This window comes from Harmonia axyridis, chromosome 3, assembly GCF_914767665.1.
Source record: "Harmonia axyridis chromosome 3, icHarAxyr1.1, whole genome shotgun sequence".
In the NCBI taxonomy this organism is placed as follows: domain Eukaryota; kingdom Metazoa; phylum Arthropoda; class Insecta; order Coleoptera; family Coccinellidae; genus Harmonia; species Harmonia axyridis.
The window spans coordinates 21,739,391-21,763,263 of record NC_059503.1 but is presented as its reverse complement, the minus strand read 5'-3'; the positions used below and the strand labels follow the sequence as shown (position 1 = coordinate 21,763,263).

At 34.7% G+C, this 23,873-nt stretch overlaps 2 protein-coding genes and 1 long non-coding RNA gene across 3 annotated transcripts in view; 2 read left to right on the top strand and 1 right to left on the bottom strand.

Moving 5' to 3' along the window:
• Positions 1 to 11,315, top strand: part of LOC123675627 (transcription factor Adf-1-like) — a 46,092-nt gene extending 34,777 nt beyond the window's left edge. Inside the window, exon 3 of the mRNA XM_045611063.1 lies at positions 10,996 to 11,315. Coding sequence (XP_045467019.1) covers positions 10,996 to 11,259 — 264 coding nt within the window. The 3' untranslated portion in view covers positions 11,260 to 11,315. The remainder of the gene's footprint in view (positions 1 to 10,995) is intronic.
• LOC123675628 lies at positions 8,309 to 10,530 on the top strand. Its single transcript, XM_045611064.1, has 2 exons — positions 8,309 to 8,699; positions 9,222 to 10,530. Exons 1-2 carry the CDS (start codon positions 8,558 to 8,560, stop codon positions 9,995 to 9,997), a joined length of 918 nt encoding a protein of 305 aa, XP_045467020.1. The 5' UTR covers positions 8,309 to 8,557; the 3' UTR covers positions 9,998 to 10,530.
• LOC123675631 lies at positions 8,701 to 18,818 on the bottom strand. The gene is made up of 2 exons (XR_006746796.1): positions 18,668 to 18,818; positions 8,701 to 9,125 (listed from the first exon to the last, which is right to left on the bottom strand). It is a non-coding gene; the product is annotated as an uncharacterized LOC123675631 (long non-coding RNA).
• Positions 18,819 to 23,873: the final 5,055 nt, after the last annotated feature.

The following is a 23,873-nucleotide window of genomic DNA, read 5'->3' as shown; positions in this document are numbered from 1 at the left end:
GACAATAATCAGTAGCTTTCGCTTATAAGTCTGGAATTAGAGGAACTTGGCAACGCCGTTGCTAGTCAATGCAATATACGCGCAAGACACGTGATCCAGAAATCCACTATTGCGAGTTGTATGAAGTTTTTACACGTGTTTGTTATATGTTTTTTTCGTGAATGTAAGGCGTGAAATGAGTGCGATATAAGTAGTTTTAAGTGGAATGCAATATAATTTGAGGGTGTTTTTCTTGGGTAATTCGTTTGAATGAATTTGAAATAATTTATAGAGGAACATGGTGCGAACGTGTTGTGTTCCACTTTGCAGGAGCAACTATGATTATCTCAAAGATCGAAAATATGTCCCTTGTTTCAAGTTTCCTGGAGATGAAGAACTGAAGATTCTGTGGATAAAAGCTATCCGCAGGAAAAATTTTATTCCCTCCATTTTTAGCTCAGTTTGCGAAAAGCATTTCGAAGAAAGTGATGTAATTAAGGATGACAAATATTTACAATCGGATGGGACCATCAAAATGTTATCTATGAGATTTCCAAGACTGAGAAAGAACGCTATTCCGAAAATTTTTCACAATTTACCAAAGAAACTCCAGCTCAAAAGAAATGAGATAATTTCTAGACAAAATAACAAGAATGTAAGTAAAGGACATTCGCTATCTACAGAATCCACGTTAGACTTATTGAAATAATCTTCATCTTTCTTATAGTCATTTTAGGCGGATATAAATAATGAAAATTTCAACTAATTCGGGTAGGTGGAAATCATTAAAGACCAACTCAGAAAAATCATAGCGAAAAAAGTAAATATTAACTGAGTATAGTAATTTTATTCATATTATATATGCTCATGATTGTTAGCACGAAGTAAAATTCCGCATTATAACAGAATGCAAGAGGATATTATGTTGAAGCGAGATACTATTATTACTGGGTAGAAATGAACGATGGACAATTTGAACATCTTACTGATTAAAATTCGTTTAGAATCTCGCCCACTTGATGCTCTTCAACATTCACTTCGAAAAATTTTTTTTACCGAAAAGATCGCCAAACACAATTCAATTTTTTCAGCGTATTCATAAATAAAATGCCAAAACCTTCTGAATTATGTGTCACTCGACCCTTAATGTGTTTTAAGATTCGTGAGGGTGTTGTCATTCCGCTTATGGGGATGATCGTTATAACAACGAATTTACAATTGCAATATGTTTCCCTCTAAATTGTAATTTACTTGCCTCGACGATCTCCAGAAAATTCTAACTTATCAGTCTTGGGGTAGACTGTTTTATGTATATGCTACTGCAAATTCAATAGTATTCGCGGATCTGTTGAAGAAACGTGATCTATTTGATGATTGTGTTTCTTATGCTGATAAACTCGTTATATTACTAATTTAGTGTTTTCATGGTTGAATATGATGAGAAGGTATTGTAATGAGTGGTGCGAACCACACCATTACTTTGAAATCAGAAGAATCGCAAAAATTCTCAGCTTTTTTAGTCTTCCTTTTGAAAAAGATTTCAGAAATGTATAGTACTTTAGCTTATAGATTGTTCTTTTTATTGTATCTGATTGCTGAAAAAAGAATTCCAAAAAAAAGTAATGTATAGTTGAGAAAAAGACCTGGCCCATTGAAATATACCAACAAATGGCTTGAAATTGTTTTTCTCTATACTGGGTGTTAAACAGTAGGAGGTGATTCTACAAGAAAAAAATTACAGTTTGCTATATAACTTTTGTTCACAAACGCTTTCTATTTCGAGGTTTCTTAAAAACAGATTTTTTATTTATTCCTCTCAAATTTTCAAACTCAAAATTATTTTTGAATTGCTTGTTCAATTTGGGACAAAAAATCTTTAATTTTTTTGTATAAGGCGCTATTTTCATGCAAAAAATAAAACATATTAATTTTAGTATACATATCACCAAGAAAATATCTAATTATATGTAGATAATTCATTAAAAAAATGAGAAATACGCGTTTGGCCGTTTTATTTTTGTATAAAAATATACAGAAAAGGCATGAGAAATTTTTTCACAAATTGAACGAGGAATTCAAAAATTAGCTCGAAATATGTCAGTGGCGTAGGTACCATTAAAAAAAAGAGATTAATTCTGAATTCGTGAACATACAATTTTTTTTCTTGATTATGTCAACAAATGCACAGTGACTACCTCTTTCAACTCAGCAGATTTGACTTGAATAACTCGACCGGTTTCAAAAAATAATTAGTCAGTTCATAACAAGAAAACTTTACAAACCGTATTTCGGAATGCGAATTATTTGTGAACACAAATATAGTGAACTGTAATTATTTTTTTAATGCAGTCGCACTCATTCACTAACACCCTGTATTTATGTTAAATTTCAACACGGTCGGTTCTGAAACATCCATTTGTTTTCGAAATTCTGCTTGAATTTTCTAAGTATCTGTGATGACGCTATCGACACGAAATCTCAACACCGTCGGTTCGAACATGGATATTTACGAAACCCATGTTCGAACTTTAGCTAAGCTAACCGCGAAATTCCAGTTCCGAACCTACCTTCAAGTCTCTAGGTCATTTCATTGGAAATGTATCATCTTCTATACAGGCGGCCGGACAGAATTGAATTTGAGGGCAGATTCGTCATCAGTGAGTCGAATGTTATCGTTTGGGACCATTGCCGGGTCAAAAATCGAAAATTACAGGCCAGGGATAGGCGCTCAAAAAGTCGTATTACATGATCCGAATAGATAAATGTATCGTCAAAGGTTAACTCAATTCAAACCAAAGGAAAATACGGATCCTCCAATATTTCAGAATATACATAAATATCTAATTCTATTGTTTCAAAGCTTCTTTGATTTTTCATATACAAGGTGCGGCACGGAGGGCGGACGTTTTTCAGATGGGCATAACTTTCCCCCACTGAGGACGAGAGAAGTGGGGAAGGTGCCGTTAGACTCGTGAGTTCCTAGCATTTATTTACCAGTTGTCGTCATGGAGCCTTGGACGGTGGAGCATCGTGTTTTCGCCTATGATAGTTTCGTCCGAACTAATGAGTCAGTCACGGTCGTGCAGCGTGAGTTTCGTCGCCATTTCCACATTCATCGGAATAGAGCTATTCCCTCTCGAAACACCATCCTTCGTTGGGTTGAATCACTTCGCAGACGTGGTGAACTGATCAACAGAAGACCAAGAGGACCTGTGCGAACAGTTCGAACGCCTGAAAATGTTGAACGCGTTCGACAAGCCATTCTTCGCAGTCCGTCGAGATCTGCTCGGAAACATGCTGCTGCACTTCGCCTCAGTGATCGTTCGGTGAGGCGAATTTTGCATATGGATCTTCGCTTTCAGGTATTATGTAATTCATTCAATAAATGTTCAAACTTTTCATTCTAAATGAACACATATCAAAATTGCAACTCACTTATATAGGCTTAACGGGGGGGTGGGAGTTATTGAGGACATAACCAACCTATTGATCGGAAGAAATAAACAAAAAATCAGAAAAATTCAAGTAAATTAAAAAATTTTAATCAGTTCAAAAGATCCCGAAAATTCATAAAAAATTGAAAGATTTTGCTCTTTCAAAGTGGGGTAGTCCCCCTATGAGTCAACTATAGTTACGCCAATGCTCACTTCAATTAAGCACATAGAAAACCAGATATTAATACGATTGAATAACTCCCATCTTTTCGAACTTCCTACGGAGTATCTACAAATACGATTGCCGAGTAGGTAGGTATCTCCCCTCTAAACATAATGTTGGAAGTGGAAATCCAACTGGATATAATGCTCGTTCATTATGTTTTCATCGGTCCGACATTTTCCATCCCAAGATGTATTCTTGCCGGGCGGGCATATAATAAATTGCATTTGATTGTACTGGAAATCCGTATATATTCCGAAACCACGTTAGGCTTGGCATCACGGATGACTCCCTATAGTCCGCGTCGAACATACTGAATAGAGGCGGAACGTACGTCGTTCTATGTCACGGAGAAAGATAGCTTCACCCCAATGAGCGGTGATGACAGAGATAGCTACTATCGATGTCGATGATGAACGAGAACTGACGAACAGTTTTCTCATATTCGATGGTCGTACGTTGTAATGCTGTACAAATTGGAAGCGGTTACTCAAGATGGCAACTTGTACAAAAGAAGAAAAAGTGCAGATAATAAAATGGTATTTTGGCGGTACCTCGACAGAAGCAATAGTTGAATTATTCAAAAAGAATTTCGAAAATAAGTCAGTAACCCAAGACTCGATTTTTCGAATCATAAAAAAGTTTGAAAACTGTGGCTGTACTAGTGATTGTCAGAAATGTTGGATATTGAATATTCATACAAATCAAGAAACTACGGAGACTGAGGTGAGTGTAGCGTACTTCATAAAATCCGCATACCTAAGGAAGATTTTACCAGTCGCAACGTGTTGTCGTGTTACGTATCTTTTCATCCCGCTGCTTTGTCCCGGAGCTCAGTGGCGTGCATCCGTTGTTTTAACGCTGCGTCTGGAGATATGTATTTATATTGGAATATTGAATGATACCAGTGGCGTAGCGCCGGGAAACGATTGAAACAGTCGATAAAGGGTAATATGCGCGTGAGGGCGCCCGGTAAAACTTCAATAATGATGGAAAAAAGAATCATCAATTTAAAAAAAGTTAGTTGATCGAGCCTATATGTTTTCAACTCGGGTGAAACATATTTTTCATTTGTTTCTGAATATAATATGAGACACATTTTCGGTATTCGAAATTAATGTCGTGAATTCCAAACCCAGTGTCTCATTTATTCGAATGCGTGTACGTCAATTCAAATTTCATTGGTTATTTCCATTCACCATTTTAGTGAAAAACATTTAAAAAAAGAGTGTTTTTTAAATATTCAGGAAAATGGGAGAAAAAGAGAAGGTTGAAAAAATATATTGTTTAAAAAAAAAAATTTAATATACCTATTTGGTATAGGTTGATTTAGTGAGAACATTGTATTAGAAGTGTTAAAATTAACATTCATAAAAGTGATAGAAAGGGGGCGACGAAAATATTATATTTGAAAGGTTGTCTCAAATCTAGGAAAATTCAATATTTGTCATTTATTGAGTTGAATAAAAATTTTCATCAAGGGTTGATTCATTGGAATTTCGTTGATTTTCTCATGTGAGATTATTATAATATCAATTATATAAGTACCTCAGATACCAGATAAACTTTTTATTGCGGGATTTTTTTTTCGATATTTCAGCAAAATTTCTCAAATATTTAATGAAGAATGAGATTTTTTTCAACAAAAAAATCATGGTTCTGAATGATATATTTTCAGTGAATTGAGAGTAATAATTATTGTAATTTCAGTTGTTGTTTCTGTTTTGAATTTTCACATTTGCAAAAACTCGTCTCAAATATTGACAAATAAAATGTGCTTTTATTTATTTCAATGAAATCGGTATTTCTCTATTTGTAGTATTATAAAAAGCTAAGTGATTGCTAATAGGCAAAGAGTGGAAGCGAATTGTATGAAGAATAATTGAACAAAAAGCCATGAATGTCCCAACTGAGAGAAAATATTTTGTTTCTTTTACCATGTAAGGGTACATGTAGATACTAGAGGAAATCACAGATGAGGAAGACGATTTCAAAGAACCGAAAAACATAAAACCATGATAACAACACCAATATAAACAATAAATTGGTATCTACTCAGAACATAAATCCTCAATTAGTGGAAAAGAATAATAACAATAAAAATAAATGGTACATCAAGAATAGTCCAGCAGAACTAGGAAAAACCTATAAAATAGTAACATAACCGACCAGAACAGAATAAAGAATAAAATAATAAAATCGAGAAGAAACTGGCGACAGCAGCTATTGTGCACTCAATCATTCGTGCGCCTATTGCCTCTATGAAGACCAATATTCATGGGATGTGTGTACTTGACGTCTTTGTTGTTGGGTGCTCAGAAACGAGTTGGCAAAAAGACCATACTAAAATTAATGACAAAAGGAATTCATATCGAATTTTTTATTGAGGAAAATGCAATCGAAAAAAGTGACAAGATAGCAAAGGAGTGAAATACCAATAGATTTAGTTGATATAGAAAGCAAGAATCTACCAACGATTATAGCTATCAAGGAATTGATGAGTTTCCGCATTTTCCATAATTCACATCAATCGAATGTGTATAAATTTCTCTGGAAGCTGCTCACTGATTAACAAACAATGTATAATATACTGGAAAAGGCAATTACATTATGATAATTCCATTTCTCTTACGAACTGATCTGATGCATGCATTTTTCAAAACAAATTGGATGTAACGTAATTTTATCTCTGAAAAAAATTAAATTCTCCTCATCAGTTTGGAGAAAAGTTTCAAAACTCAATTCAAGATCTCATGAGCATACCTTTTCACTTGCTTTTCTTATGGCAATTCCTTCCACAAATTTCACATTTCTACTTTTTCTTATTCGAATGTTAACTAAATACAAACAAACAGAAAATCGCGGGCGATTATGATATCGAGCGCCGCATTTCTCCCACTAACCTATTAAGCAAGTGGGGGGACATCTATGCGAGACTCGCGGAACTTTAAGTAGTCACTGTTGTACTCACTATTGTCAGTTGTGAGATGATAGCGGGTGTTTTCGCGCTTTCCTTGAAGAAAATGGGAGCTCGAAAGAAATCTCAATTGGGCAGAAAAACTAGAGCTGCTAGATTTAAAGCGATAAAAAGACGAAATGAATCTACTGCCGAAAGAAATTTGAGACTTTGGAACGCACGTTGGACAGGCTTGAAAGCTAGGTCCAACGAAACAATTGAGATGAGAGAAAAACGACTAGCTGAAAACAGAGAGCGTATTAGAAATAAACGAATGAATGAAAAATGGAAAAAACGAAAAATTTATAGAATTAATATTGGTGCTCTTCAACGGGAAGAAGCATTGAAGATGAAAATGGTGAGTAATAACAGTAATTTTGTTATATCTCTTATTATCTATGCTCACATTTGTAAACAATCTGCCTCTAATATATAGACCATGATTCTATTTCCGATGGAATCTATTTTAATATTCTGGATTGAGGTTAGACTTCTCAAAAAGAAGAAAGGAATATAAAAAGACGATATAAAAGAAATTCACACATTTCGCAATAAAAAGAAACAACAATTTTGAAAAAGTGACCAAATCAGAATCTTATACTTCTTCCTCCTCCTCATTTTAAAACAGAATTCAAATGGTTAAGCTAAAGCTTTAGCAATACAACGAGCCATCGCACAAATTGGAAGTTATGATTAAAGAAAAACAGACAGAATAACCAATAATGCATGGAATTTCTAAAGAATCTAACCGAAAATAGAGGAATTTATTTCATTGATTGGAACAACAACAAACATATCCAATATAATAACTTAAGTTATTAGTTATTATTATTTGGATTTCAAGATCAGAAATTACTTATGAGAACTGGTAGTGTGATCAAACGCGATAATGTTATGCTAGAAAAGAAGTCAAACAAATAAGGAAAAACATTGAAACGTAAATTCCCTCAGACCCATCGAGTCAGAGGACGGACCAACTAAATATTAAAAGAAGGGAAGAAATATTTCAATTTTTTAATGATTTTACTTGGCCATGGATTTTCTTCTGTGTGTTAATCATCATATTCTGACTTTAATGGTCTATCATAGACCGCAAATTCAAAAAAAATTGTATAAGAAGCAACTCGATATTTAAAAACATGAAGAAAACAGTGACGTGCAATCAGTAGCAATCATATACCTGAATACAGTTATGTGGTATCAAAGGGCGAATTAATTTAAAACTCCTGAGATCACGTTAGTGCTTTTCTCATTTGGTTTTCTATATTCTGCTTGAACTTTCTATGACTTTGACTCCGCTATTAACATGAAGTTTTGATAAAGGCTATTCTACAGGCAGCGCCAGAGAAAATTATTTATTTGAAAAAAAACTCCCGAGTGGGGAGAGGGGGCGCATCTGGAAGGCAAAGTCCCCAAATCTGTGTCCCCCTCTAGTCAGTTGCCATCGTGCTATGGTCTACAGAGCAACGTGAATTCGCCGCGGAAAGCTCCCTTCATACAACCTTCTCAGATCTTCTTTTTGTTTAAGGTCCGGAATTTACATTCCCTTCGCCTCTAATTTCCTTGCTCCTATTTTCTGCTGTTGTCTGTTCGGAAGGCTTTCCTCCCTACTTCATGTCACTTTTTTCTTCTATTTAGTTCTTTTCTTTCTTAATTCCTTATTCTCGTGCCCTTTCAGCGTCTCTATTGTCTTCTTTCTTTGTTTATTGCATACAACCGTCCGACCCGACTCCGATCATACAATGGGACGGGTGTCAGAGAGGGGAATGGTATCGGACACTGAACGCAGGCGTTCACACCTCCTTCGATACGCGTCCCGTCCTACTCCCACCCTTCTCCGATTTTGCTTCCGATCACGCACCGACACTGCAGTCTATTCGTTGACTGTAAGACGGGTTGTTGTAGGACGCGTTTCCAGTGGTTTTTTTTTGTTTTTGTGCGTGTTGCACTTCGATTTTTCTCAAAATGAGCACTATAATAGCAGAGAAGCTAATAGAGGAAGTACGGAAGCGTCCAGTATTGTACGACCAGTCCAATGAGCTGTACCGAAACGTCGAACATAAAGACCAGGTCTGGAAAAGAGTCGCAAAGGAATTGAATATTGAAGGTAAGACCATAAATATCTAAATTTATTGTAGGTATAATCTTAAAACGGAGTACGTGAAATATATATATGAGTGAGAATTGAGTACAAAAAATCAAGTATTTTCGAAATGAAATAATAAATTACATTGCTGTTAGTATAAATAGAAGGATAATTCTCGTTATGTTATCAGGATTTCCCTGGGAAGGCCTAAAGAACATTCGAAATTTTTGCAACAAAGTGTCGAACACATTTTCAGATATCCTCCTAACTTTACTCAATCCGTAAATCAGCAAATCCTTTGCTGGTCGGTCAATTTCTGGCATAACTTTGTTCAAAAGTACTTCAATTACTGCTATGCTCGTTTGATGAACAATGGATGCATCTGTGCTTCTTCCCATCCTGTAGCTGAAGGATATACTCTTGAATGTATCTCCTGTAGCAAGAAACCTGAAACAAATAAATTAATTATAAAATTGATCTCAATAAGTTTTGATTAAAATGTATTCTTAATTATAGTTACTATTAAATAACTTTTTGTTGTAGGTCAAGATGAAGAATGCAAAAAAAAATGGAATGGTATTCGAGACAGTTTTCGCAGAGCTCGACAAAAGAAGAAGACAAAATGTGGTCAGCTGACTACATCAGCCACCAAGTACATTTATGAGGCTCTCCTTGAATTCTTAATCCCTCATTTGGCCGAACGGAAAACTTTATGTAACGCCCCAGATGAAGATGGCGATTCTCCTGAAACCGTTGATGAGTCACAACAGCCGAACTTCCAACCACTAGATAGTGGCTGCGCTGATGAACCTGAGACCCAAGAACCCTCGCCATCACCGCCACCCACAATTCCAGTCAGTCAAGTTGCAATTGTGAAGAAGTTTTCACATGCAGCTCGTAAAAGGAAGCTCTCAGATACTGAAGTAAAATCTCAAGAGTCTGCATCATCTCAGCTGATGGCATACATATTGGCTGAGAAAGAAGCCGAGAAAACAAGTCAACCATCTGAAAAACATCCTGTTGATGCTTTTTTAGCGGGAATCGCCCCATCTCTCAAATCTCTCGATCCCTTCCTCCTAATTGCTGCAAAAGGAAAGATTTTCAATATAGTGCAAGAGTATGAACTGGAGCAGCTTCGTGTCCATAGAGAACGAGCAACCACTTTGGCCTATATGTCATTAGTATCATCAGGCGAGGCATCCTCCGTCGCAACGCCTTTGAACGTAGAAGTAAGTGGATCGTGTACAGAAGGGCATTTTAATTTTTCAACCCAGGTTCCCACTGCTGTCAACCAACCAGCCATCAATCCAGAAGAATAAATAGAAATCCTTTATTATCAAAACTTTTTTAATAAAAAACATCAATAATATTTCTTCGTTTGAATAGACTTTATAACTTTCAAGACAAAAATTATATCCTTTCATTTTTTCCCTTTCTTTTTACTGTACCTACTTGCAATAACCACTTCCATTTTGAAAGTACAAAGGGCATAAAGCACCTATCTTATATCAAAAAAATTGCTAAAAGGTGTGTAGCACTGATTTCTTCGCTGAAGTAGGTGTCTTGGGTGAACGTCGATTACGAGATTCGAAAATATGTATGAACAAGTATGTCCCTGCCTTAACGGTGATTCACTTGTTTCTACGCAACATGCCTTCCGCGTTCGCTTATAAATTTCTCCTCTCAGACTCGTTTCTGGCCGAAATTCGATTCTGTCATGGGTTTACTCATTTCAGGAGTTTGGAGGTGTTGCTAACCTCAGAAATGGACATCAACGGATCACCAAAACTGCGAAAGAAACGTCGAAAGAGCGAGGCAGTCAATTCTGCGTTCTTCCTAGCGTTCGGCTCGCAAACATGCATCTACTCCGGGAATTTCTGACCACTATTTGACGAATTCTTCATAATGACCTTCAATTTAATCCCTATAAATTGGTATATATATACACGCATAATTTTTCCTTCGTCGAACTTATTGTCAGTGAAATATTAGGTTATTGTTTTCCTATTTTCTACTTGAATTTTCGATTGTTGAGATGACGATATTTAGGTACACCAAGCTTGAAATGGTTATTCTATATAAAAACGCGGAATTTCAACGCTGTCGGATCTGTTGTCACTTTTTATTGGGTACTTCTTTTCCAATATTTTTCTTGAATTTACTAGTTTTGATGATGTGATCATACACTACTATGACTGCTCTACAAATGCTTAGTTAGCATTTTACTGCAACTTGCGCTATGATTGCAAATTGCGGTCATACTATTTTATTTTGATCTTGAATTTAATCTGCCTGTCTTCAATGAGTTTTTTTTCAGGATCCAACTATTGAGAATATGAAAGTGGAAGTAGAAGATATTGAGCTACAGGAACCGCACACAGAGTTTGTACAAGCATTATCTGATTCATCGTTAAAGGTGGAAGATGTTGAAACTAGGAGTTCAGACTTTCTACAGAATGATAATTCGAGTGAATGTGAACTATTCGGCAAATATGTTGCTGAGGAACTCCGTGTTTTACCTTATTTAGAACGTTTAGATTTGCAGCAAAAAATTACGGAGTGTTTTAAAAAAGTGATATAAAGAAATTGTTGTCTGTTTTTTATTGTTCTATTACCGAAATAAATTATTTTTTAATATACATATTTTTCATTTCAAAAAGAAATAGCCATTCCTAAGTTTAGTTGAGTGTCCTAAATATATATATATATTCTTTTACATTTTCAAGTTGTGTGCCGTCAATGTTTATGTGTTCTGTGGTGTTATTGATGAGTTTGGTCTTCGAAACATTAATTTTCAAACCGACATTTTTCAGAGAAAGAAAATATATATTTAGGACACTCAATAAGAATCGGCAAAGAAAATCAAACAGCAGAGATAAAAAGAAGAATCAGGCTAACGTGGATGGCTTTTGGAAAGATGAAGTATATATTCAGGAATAACGACATCCCAGTAAACCTTAAAAGGAAAGTTTTTGATGCCTGCATATTACCGGTAGCGACATATGGCCTGGAAACGATGGCAATAACTAAGAAGACCGCAAACCAGCTGAGGGTGATGCAGAGAGCGATGGAAAGAAGTATGCTCAATGTCAGTCTTAGAGACAGAAAAAGGAATGAAGAAATCCGACAAAGAACTAGAGTCGTAGATATTATAGCGCGTGTTGCAGAATTGAAGTGGCAGTGGGTAGGACACGTGGCTCGACAAGACAAATCGAGATGGACATATAAAGTGACACACTGGCGACCAAGAACGACGAAACGCAGTGTAGGTAGACCACAGAGAAGATCGAAGATGGCTTGATGATATAAAGCAGTATGCAGGAAATAGATGGTTTCAGATAGCTCAGGACAGGACAGCATGGAGAAACATGAAAGAGGCCTACGTCCAGGAGTGGATAAGGGAAGGCTGACGAAGAATAAGAAGAAGAAGTTTAGTTGAGTGGACCAGTAAACAGTGAATCGAGTAAGTGAATTTCGTATTGATCAGTTTGAAATTTGAAAATGGTGCGAATGCGAATCTAGGGTATGGTGCTTTAAGCTTCGGAGAAAGAATTTATAATAGCGTCCCTTGAAATAGCGCGGATATATGGCATGATATGGCATGCTCTCCAATTCAAAATATGGCATATGAATAAGATTTTTGTTAGCGACGTCCTAGCTTCATGGAAAGAACATAACAGATCGAAAGAAGAACTGACTTGAAATCATATACAGATTGGGCCATTGAAAACGAAACAGCGGCTCTGTAGGTCGGCCGAATCGAGTTATATAAAAACGCTCGGACACGTCAACAACATTTTCGAGGGGGACATCGTTCGCGATGAAATTCACCCGAAATACATTCCATCCCTCGGAGCTGTGACCGCCACCCCTAAATTTTTAAATGGCATCATATGGCAAGTGATACCTCATTTGAAAGGTAGTTTCCTTCTCAATATCAATCAACAAAAATGAATTAATTTTATCGATTCGTTTTCGAGATATAGGAACTTGAAGTTGGGAAATAACTTTTTATTCACTCAATCAATAAAAATAAGATCTAACATTGCAACTGTTAAAAGATAATTATCATTGTCAATGAATTAAATGTTCAAACTGTCTACCACCCATTTCCATACAATAGTACAAGTTTTGTTCAAAATGAGACCTCACATTTTGCAGCATTTCCGGCGTTATTCGACGGCATTCTTCAATAATTCTACGTCGTAAATCTTCCAGAGATTCTGGTTCGGTTGCATAGATTTTGTTTTTCAAGTGACCCCACAGGAAAAAGTCGAGTGGGGTTAAATCTGGAGATCTGGCTGGCCACTCTATAGCGCCTCTTCTTCCAATCCAACTTCCAGGAAACATTCTATCTAAAAACGCCCTAACAACTTCAAGTTCCTACATCTCGAAAACGAATGGATAGAATTCATTTATTTTTGTTGTTTGATATTGAAAAGGAAACTACCTTTCAAATGAGGTATCACTTGCCATATGATGCCATTTAAAAATTTAGGGGTGGCGGTCACAGCTCCGAGGGATGGAATGTATTTCGGGTGAATTTCATCGCGAACGATGTCCCCCTCGAAAATGTTGTTGACGTGTCCGAGCGTTTTTATATAACTCGGGTCTGCCGACTTACAGAGCCGCTGTTTCGTTTTCAATGGCCCTCTCTGTATTATAAATAGTGTATTCCAAAGTAGAACTAGGACTAGGAAATAATGCCATACTTATCTGGAAAAATTGTAAGGGTACAAAGAATATTCCAGAATGACTTTATATCCATAAGTCTGAGTCCTAGCGGCATTTCTTAAAATAATGAAGAGAACAGTACCAATGCTGTTGCAGAGAAAAACAGAAAAAAAGGAACTTATCAACAAACACTGTCGCCATATGTCTGGTTGTAGAAAAGACATTTGGTAAAATGGGACACCAAATTCTACTACAGAAAATGAAGATGAAGAAATTACCTTCAAAATAAGAGAATGGAAGTGAAAGAACACCTGGAAAATAGGAAACTTATGATTGATATAGACGCAACAAACTTGAAGGCAAATGTAATTGCAAGAGTTTCATAAGAATTTGTTAGAGGCTGTTGTTCAATATGTATATATTTATATCGTACTTCCATTGAATGAAAAGATACAAGATAGACCAGCTCGTAGGTGATAATGCATAGTGATACTCTGTAATGAAAAGGATGAGAATTAGCTAAAACTGGACGTTACAAAATAGACAGAGCTTCAAAAAATTAAAAATAACACAAATGATAGAAAATATATCATCGTGAAATTTTTAGAACCAATTCAAACCCCACGATGTTGACGTTTATTATACCAATTCTATAAGGGATTTAGAACAATGTGCAATAAACTCAAACCGAAAAAAAACTTTAGTTTGTACAACGTACATTGTATAAAAAAAGCTACGAAATTTTCAAAGTTCCAACCCGAATACCAACACCAAATTCGTACATAATCTGTTTTTTAAGAGCCAAGCATGAAGGCACATTGAATGATCAAATGCCCTGAACATCATTGACACATGCTGTGAGGTGAAGGAACTTAACTTTCAACTCCTTCGATCACCCTTATTCCATTCTTCAGAAAGAGGAGTTCGCAAGCAAACTTAACTGGAAGGCACAGATAGAGGCTTCAGCAGCTACTTAGGCTTGCAGAAGACTTCGAGAAAACTTGGGGGCTGAAAGCGATAATTATGTTGTGTACATACATGACGGTCGTACGACTCATTGGACAAAAACTGTAAAATACCACAATCAAATGGTTACAGAAATAACAAGGGCTCGCCTGCGTATATTTGAGAGGAGCTGACGATACAACTCCTACAGTGATATCGGTGATACACTTAAGGAAATGCAGCCTGCTAGATACTATTTAAATCTCTCAGAAGGGTAGGCTCCTATCTGGAAACTTTGTGGTCCAAAATCGGATCAGTAGAACACGAAATGTTGAGATTCTTAACGATATAGTATGGGCAAGCCATCGCACTGTAGATCTGAAAGAAAATTTCATGGAATCATTTTCATGACCACCTCATATACATTCATCAACATCTTCCAAAACACCAAGGAGGGTTTTTGAAGAGTAGCTTCTCTCTGATTGAATCTACAATAACGGAAAAATATCTGAAATAGATCTAGGCTTTTTCAGGATTACTCGAAAATAATCAACAGGAGCTAGTTGAAACGAAGAAAAAATCAAGAAATATCACCTTACAGATAGGATGAATGCAAAATTACCCAAGCAATTCTCTCAAAAGATTGTATCAAGCGACTGAAATTTCGTAGGATGATAAGAGAAAAAAAATCGGAAATAAGAATGATGATTTTTCTCCGAATGCTAATTTTGATTTCGTTTTTAGGCCTAATACTGATAAACATGGTCGAATAACAATCATCACGTCCCGTGAAAACATAGCACAATAAAATCATTGACGTGGAAAAAGAAGATTATCTATAGGTATTAGTATTATTACTCAATTATCTTAATTTTTAGTCGATACAAGGCTTGAGTTTTGTATTCTTCAATTTTAATTCCACCGGCGATACGAAAGTTCAAATCAATGTTGAAATTGTTCTTTTAATATTAACACATCAACCAAGAATTACACCAAGAAGTTGAAAACGTCAACCAAATCCGAAACAAGACAGTTGCATTGGAGAAAATACAGCAAATGGTAACGAAACTAAAAAACAGAAAAGCTCCAGGCATCGACGAAATAACGAATAAGATGATCAAATATGGAGGTGACGCACTGCACGATGAACTGCAGAGTTTCTTCAACAGAATACTTGAACTCAATAATATACCTTCTGAATGGAAAGGAAGCATTTTAATATTGAGTATTTTTTTCTTGAATTTTCTTTGTTTCTAAAGATCAGCTTGAAATTCTATACAGTGCTTGATATTAGTATTTCAATGATGAACTATTTTCTTGACAGGGTTGAAGGTCAGGTTGTTGGAACAAAAACCACCTCTCAGACCATTGCCGACATGTTTCGACTTTATTCTAAAATCTTCTTCAGGGCTCTATAATAAATCATAAGATTTTTTTCAAAAACACTAATAAACAAACCATGTTGGAATATACAATGGGACATTACAATTGAATAAATAATTACATGAATATCTGAACAATACAATGCAAAAAAGGAATTTTTCAAAAACGAAAAGTGAGAGAAACATTGAAAACAATCCAGCTCAGCATACAGGTACTTGATGATTTTACATTAAAAAGGGGAAACCAATTACTTACAGTCTATTTGCGGTTTTTTTGTCAGAATCATGAAATATATGAAATAAATATCACTTTTTGACACCATCAAATTATAATCTAAAACGAACGAAATGATAAAACGGGAACAGACCACTCTGATAATACATATGTTATAAGTAAATAATGAATAATGTTTATATCTACATAAATGACATTGACATTCAATTTGAATAATTAGTTCAAGTTATTTTTCCTTTTATTTTGTTGATGAGATAGTAATAGGCCGTATTCAAACCTTCAATGTCTGTTCTCCGGTTAATGGATTTTTCATCTTGTTTCATTGAGATCATTTCATGTAGTAAGCGTTTCTTTAAAATTTTTTGGTGTCCCAATATTTTTATTGAATCGATGTTAAAACCAATAGAATGGAGTGTATTTGAGACATGTTCAGCTAGAGCGGTGTTGTTCTCCTTTTTCTTTTTCAGAGGGTTGAGTATGTTGAGGGAATCTCTCTTATGTTCAGAGATTCTGTCTTTAAGATACCGACCTGTTTGTCCTATATATGTAGATTGACAATCCTTGCAACAAATCTTGTAGATAACATTACTCAACAATTCTTTTTGAGTTGTACTCTTTAACCTTGAGAAAAGCTTTCTGTTAGTGTTATCAGATCGAAAAGCTATGTCGACACCAAGCGATGAAATAGTATTTCATATCAACACCCAAAGTCAAAACACTGTTGGTCTTGAGGCCAAGGAAATATTTTGTAATTTTCTTTCAATATTCCTCCTCAATTTTCTAAGGTTATGATTACGCGATCAATTTGGAATTAGCAAGATGCTTCAAATGTCATTCTACATCCAAATTTTGAACGACTATAATAACGGAATCCCTATTCGAATTTTGTCCTTTAACGAATTTATTATTAGACGAATCTTATAATTTGGGTGAGTTCAAAAAATACAATGTGACAAAATTATCGTGCAATCGGTTCAGTAAACGACCAATCAAAAAAGAGATAGAAGAAGTAGTCATCGAGTTCTTCCGGAATTGATTTGAATAATGGGATGACGCCACATAAAAATTTGGTAAAAACCATCATCGACTGAAATATCTCGTGGAGCATCCCGACAAGATCATGCCCAACAACAGATATGTTGCTCAGCATAGGAGCGCCATAAATACCTTATATTTCAAAACACATATTCCTCACCTTCGACAGGATTGGGTCAAACAGTCGGACAAAGCTATCAGTTGACTCTAATCTATAGGAATATCGACAGATAGAACAACATTGAGATGTCCCACATTCTAAACGACAATGGAATAGAAACAAATTCCAATTCAAGCGTGTAATTTGATTGTGCTGCTTTGAACTTGGAAACAGTAATTATAGAAGGTTAAGAATCAAGGCTCGAAGAATTTCGTGGGATTTCTCACCATTTTTTTCTATTTATTCAAAGGAATCACATGTTTTGGTCTGAGAAAATGTGGAACTGTGCGATTTGAGGAAATGTTCCCATAAGAATGAACCATTGTTGGTCTGTTATAGGTTCCTGTCAAAGAAAGAACGTTCATCTAATGCTGATAGTAAGTGGTACATGACTTGAAGAAATGGAGATTGATAAAATGTGACGATGAGACAATTTCATATTTGAATGTCGAAGTTAATTGATCGAGAAAAGATTATTTCCCACAATATATCTTTTAATCAATTCAGGAAAATTTATTCAACCTGCCCTCGATTTTGAATGAATAACCTTCTGGGTTTTAAGATGCAATAATCGAAAATTCTCTGTAAATTTTATTTGAAATAGACTGAGAGTTTTAAGACTGGAAGTTCGATGTGTTTTCTTTTTTTTTCTTGGAGCTTCATATGAATGGAGCTTTCTCGTGATGTGTCAATATTTTCCTAGAAGAGGAGGGACAAAAATATTGTACGGTGATTCGAAAACGATTGAACGATCAGCAGAAGTTAGGAATATTAAAATAGTTTCAACTTTCGTCGAAAATAAGTGCTTTGCTAGTCTTAATAAAAAATATCACAAAATCAGAGTTTGGCCTCTTCTGTAATGATTTTTTTTAGGATTTTTTAAATATTATTTTTAAAATACATCAGTGTTTTGTAGGAATACCATATCATCAATTCTTCTGCTAAAAACGAGAAGTAACCAAAATTGTTATTTTATCACTGGCAAATCAAAAATATTGAAATACTACAATGTAGGTAATTGTTTAAAGAAAGTATGAGAAAATCTCATAAATAGAGTGATTTGTGGGAAGAAATATTTGTTTCGAACTGAGCAGTCACGTGGTGCTGTCTGCTCTTAATGGGCATAATCCATCTAAGGAGTTTTCGTAAGTTTGGTCGTCCAAAATTTCACATTCAAATGTGAAATAACAATTTCAAGCTTTGTGCAATATTTCATTATATTATCCGAACCATAGAAAATTTTCATTTGAAAGCTTTAATAGGAAAATATATTTATGGTAATATTAATGCAGAATATAATGCATTCTTAGATCGATCTATCTTGAGAATCCGAATTATTCTGAAAACTGAAACAAAAGTAATGATATTTCGATTGTTCTAAATAAAATATTATTTCTCCGAATTATTGAATTGTAGTTATACTTTTACAAATATATATTTCTTTTCAATTTCATAGGCATCCATTGGATCAAACTTAATCATAAAGAGGGTTATTATTAGTGATATCAAAATACTAAAACAATCAAATATTATTAGATCATGTTAGACAAAATCATACTTATTTTCCTTGAAAATCTCCCCGATTCAGATCGAATTGGTTCGCCTCATTAAAACAGTGTTATCGAGGTCCATTGCTGCTCTCACCTAGATAAATCGTCTGAATTTTCAACAAAAATTATATACTTCACCTAGCAGAGCAGTGTTCAATTCGAAATGAAGTTAATAATAAACGGTAAGATATCTCTCTACTTGCCCCACTTTCATATTGAATTTTTACGCTTACAGTTATGACGATTACTCGATTCGATTTCCATGAATATCATTCTGAGATACTTTTGAAATTCACTCTTTTAAATTTGAGGAAGGATTTCTTTAGAAACCTATTTTAGGAATTACATTTCTGAACCGAAACAGCAGATGTATCTGTCTTTGAATAGAACTTGATGAAAGTAGTTTTTATAAACATAATAACGATGTATTGTTGAAAATATGAAAAATATAATTCCGATTAAATCAAGTAGGAAATTTGGTATATTTGGAAATATTTAATTATTGATATCTATTAGTTAAGTAATCTCCATGAAGTATCGGGTTTTTCACTATAATTTGACCCCCCTTTAACTTTGTTACTGAAAGAGGTACAAAAAATGTTTTCTACAAAAGTTTCACAAGATCGAAAACACCCTGTATATTTTTCTATATTTGACTAGCTCTTTTTTCCCTGATTTCGAATATATAACATATGATTGGCCTATCTTTCTCATTCTGAGTACCACAGAGTTTCAAATTTTAAGAATCACCTTGGTTCAGAAGAAACCACTCAAAACCACTCAATCCACAGAGACTTAGAATCAGAGAAGGTTCGAGTGATTTTTGCGCCTGAAGCAAAGAATTTTCGGCGCCCCTGTTGATAAAGCATCAATAACAACATGACCTCTCTCATAATCACCAAGAATCAAGGAAGAAATATGAAAAGACGGCCAGCAAACTGGGTCGAATTGCCGCCCCTCAAATAAAGCCCTGAAACGGTCGCGTCACTGTTTCACCCCTAACGCAAGCCCTGCTAAGAATGAGTAACTGTGATGAGAAGATTTTATGAAGAGTACATTGGATCTTCTCAGAAAATTTAAGTGTTACTGTGGAACACCTGTTGAAGAATTAATTTCAGCGTAAAACGAAGAAACTAGTGTCACACCCATTAAAAGAGTTTTTTCAATTCGAATAATAAAGTACCTCAAGTAATTTATAAGTGTCAATTTCTGGAAATTCTCTTCGTGATTCTCAACATAATCCTCGATGCCAAAGAAGTGAGATTTATCAGTTTAAATATACTGCAAATATTCCCGAAACTATCATTAGAATTGTATGAAGTGAAACAAAGGTCAATCGATAATTCAAGCAACAGAACTAGTTTGAATAATACAACATAGTCGGTATCAGAGTGAGAATCGCGTTAGAACTGATATAAAATCGTGAATTGCTCTTGTCATCATAGAAATATTGCACCTCAGGTTTATTGATCGAGTTATGATTGCTTCGTTTGAGCGTACGCTGAGTGAGATTCTCTTAATCTAGAAAGTAGGAGGAGCTTCAATAATATAATTATAGTGGTATAACACAACAATGTTGTCGTGGATTGGCTTTCTATGTATGAGATCTCTAAGATCAAAATGATAATAAAACACATTTTTGTCAAAAATTCGACTTTATTCGTTAACATAATCAACTTCATCATCCATATGATGCCTCATGTGTCTCAGATCCTGGATGTAAAAGGATAATATAACAATAATATAATATAATAAACAACAGCATCAAAGAATTACATGCCAGGTCAAAAAAGAAAAACACATTTCAGTTCTTGAAGAATTCTTCCAATGAATATATTGTATTCTCTAAGAGGATGTGTTTCGCACCATTCTCAAATTTCTTCTCTGATAATTGCTTAATTGATTCAGGCAGCTTATTGTAGATTTTTGGACCCCAGAAGTCTGTGGACTGAAATGTTGAGCTTATCTTTTCCTCTATTATTGAATAGATGATATAGGCCATTGGATGGAAAATGGTCCAGATTTTTATGAACATATGTAGCGCATTCAAAAATATATACTGCTGGTATGGTTAAAATTCCCAACTTTTGGAAAGGAACCCTGCAGATGTCTGACTATTTGAGATTCATGATTATTCTTATAGCCTTTTTTTTTGGAGAATCAGGAGGTCATGGACTAGTGGTGAGATACCCCATAGGAGTATTTCACATGTTGTCACATAATGGAAGTTGGCAAAATATGTAATCAGAGCTGCGAGCCTTGAAGATATTTTATTCACTGTTAATATTGAACATATAGATACGGACAGCTTCTTCTTTATCTGCTCAATATGTTTTATAAATATTTTAATAGTGTTTCCATTTTGAATAATATATATATTAAGTTCCATAAATGAGAGTGTTTTTTACAAGGTTCTTTCTCATTTCATCATTTTTCATTGATGTGCACAAGTACACACTATACACAATAAAGCTGCTAAAAATCTAATAGCTTGATAGAATTTACTTCATAAATAAATACTTGACTTAACATTGACAAATTATTATGTGACTTGTTCTTGATTTGATTTCAAGTCGAGCCAAGTCAAGTAGCTCGAAAATCAAGTCGTCTTGAATCTCTATTAACGACAGTTTCTGCATTACCTAGGTACCCAATTTCCCATCGTTACCTGTATCCTATGAAGGGTGTTCATAAACAGATTGGACAGGGTAAGTAGGAAACTTTATAATATACACTCATAACAAGCCACGCATGTGCAATAATATTTAGATTCGGATTCAAGATTCAAAAAGTTGTCGTACCGGTCTAGTATTTGTATCGCTGCTAACAACCAATCCAGCGCGGCGCCGTAAATCAATTGTCACTATTATAAATCGATGTTCAACTGTTGACTTACACAGCTAATGCGACCAAAGTACCTACACACATTCCCAGGGATTCGTTTACCTTCGCTCGTGTGTCTGTATGCAAGGCAGTCGAGTGCATCTAGCAGTAAAATTGAAATACTTCTTCACTATAAATATAATTCCTTTCTATATGTTCCATTTTGTATGGGAAGTCAAACCGAAGAGATACGATCTGACAGACTGACGAGTGGGCTCATCATAGGAGCAGAACTGAAATTAATAGTTTCATAATAACAGCGATACCAATGGATTTGTAAAATTTGACGTATGTGGATAAAACATCATGGTGCAAGACAACTACTTATGGAATAATTAGTCAATTATGTCAAACCATTTTCGAAATACGATGATAGTCTGTGAAAATGATAATAATCTGTAATAATAATAGGTCTCTCATTCGAACTGCTATATACAATACATTCATATTCATGAGGAGTCTAGAAAAAGTAAGGTACTCCATTCAACCACTGAAAAAAAAATTGATACTTAGTGCATGATGTTTTTGTTAATTTTTATAAATATTTTTGAGATAAGTTGTTGGAAATTGATTTTGATTTGTGAAATTATTTGAATAGCAGCTACTGTATTATATTTTGTTTATTTATAAAAATTTTCATTTCAGTCAGATTTGCAGTTTCCAATTAATAGGAAACCAAATTTTGAATGACCTTCTTTACGGAACTCCTAGTCGGATTTTGACCATTATCTATCCGAAGTATTTGTGATTCAAAACCAATTTCAAGTTTCTTCAATTATACGAATCATTCTAAAATAATTCGGTATTATCTCAACGATAATTACGCAGATCTCCATACAGAAAAAACCCTCTTCTTTTAACCTTAAATTTATTAGACTGTGTGTCATCATTCCTCTATCGTCTTTTTTACAGGAGTGTGCATCTGTTTTCTTATTATCAGTATAAAAATCAGAGATAAAAAATATTCGTTCACATCAACATCAGTTCACTATTTTTTTCGCAGATAAAATTTGAAAATTCCTATAGGCAAGATTCAATGGAGCAGGTAATGAAATATTAGGTCCTTTACTACAAGAATATTCTTGAAAGACCTGATGCAATTGCATCTAGGTATACACTGCTTGGCTTGATTTTCAAGCTAGTTGACTTGAGCTTGACTTGATTTCAAGTCAAGTTCAATTCAAGTAGTGGTTTAAATCACTATAAATCATAGCAAAATAAAAAATAATAAAAAAATAAAGTTTCTTAATATTGAGAAACCTCCAGGCTTTGTTTGATTTCATGATTTTTCATCCAGGATCTAAGACACATGAGTCATCTTATAGATTTGTTGCCAAAACATCTTGTGGGTTTTTGTAACTGTAAGAGCGGCTTTGGAAAATTGTCTTTCAACAGAAGCTGAAGATGCTGGCGTTGATAAAAAATCCTTGGCCATGTTTGGAAAGATATTTCTGAAACTACCAAAATCTACCAAAAGATTTCATAGAAATGTGGAAAAACTACTAATAAAGTCACACTGGCGAATACTTCAGTCTCTCGGCGCTCGAAAAATCCCCTTATTTAGTTTAAGCGTGCACGAAATTGCAGAAATATATACCGTGCATATTAAGCTCAAGTAATATCAAGTAGCTTGATATCAAGTCAAGCAATACATATCTAAAATCAAGTCAATCAAGTATGTAATTTTTCATGAGCTTGTTTTTCAAGTCGAGTAGTTAGTTAAAATGTCAAGCTACTTGGTTTGATGAACTCCCAATTGCATCATTATCAGCTAAAATTTATTTAACGCCATGAATCCACATTGTGGCGAAAATATTGTTTTTTTTAATTCATTCAAATCAACTCAAATGGATTGATTTCCTTCTTATTTGATTTTTTAAACTGAGTAATTGTTTTATATTCCTCCTCCAAGCCAGTAGAATGAAAAATAGGAATTGAATCATATTTGTTATCGTTTTGTTCATAGAAGAACACATTGTAAGCTGCGTTTTGAACATTCAATAGAGTGTCTCTAATCATCTGTAGTATATGTATTTTGCCAAACCCATCTTTGCTAAGGGTCCTTTCATTAGGTTACTGAATTCCAGGTTATTTTTTTTGCTGATTAGATTATAATTTTAGGAGGAAATTTCTATTTTAGCCGTTGAAGATATATTTTTTCTCTCTTTTTGGCTTGTACCAATAAAAACATCAATTAACCTGTATCTTAGACCCAATAGCTAATCGAAAAAGCTGGTGGCGTTTTTGAAAATAACATATTGAAAACATTGAAAAACAGGTGCTGACACCAAACTTTATTTTTCATTGTGTTGACCTGTGCTTTTGAAATAT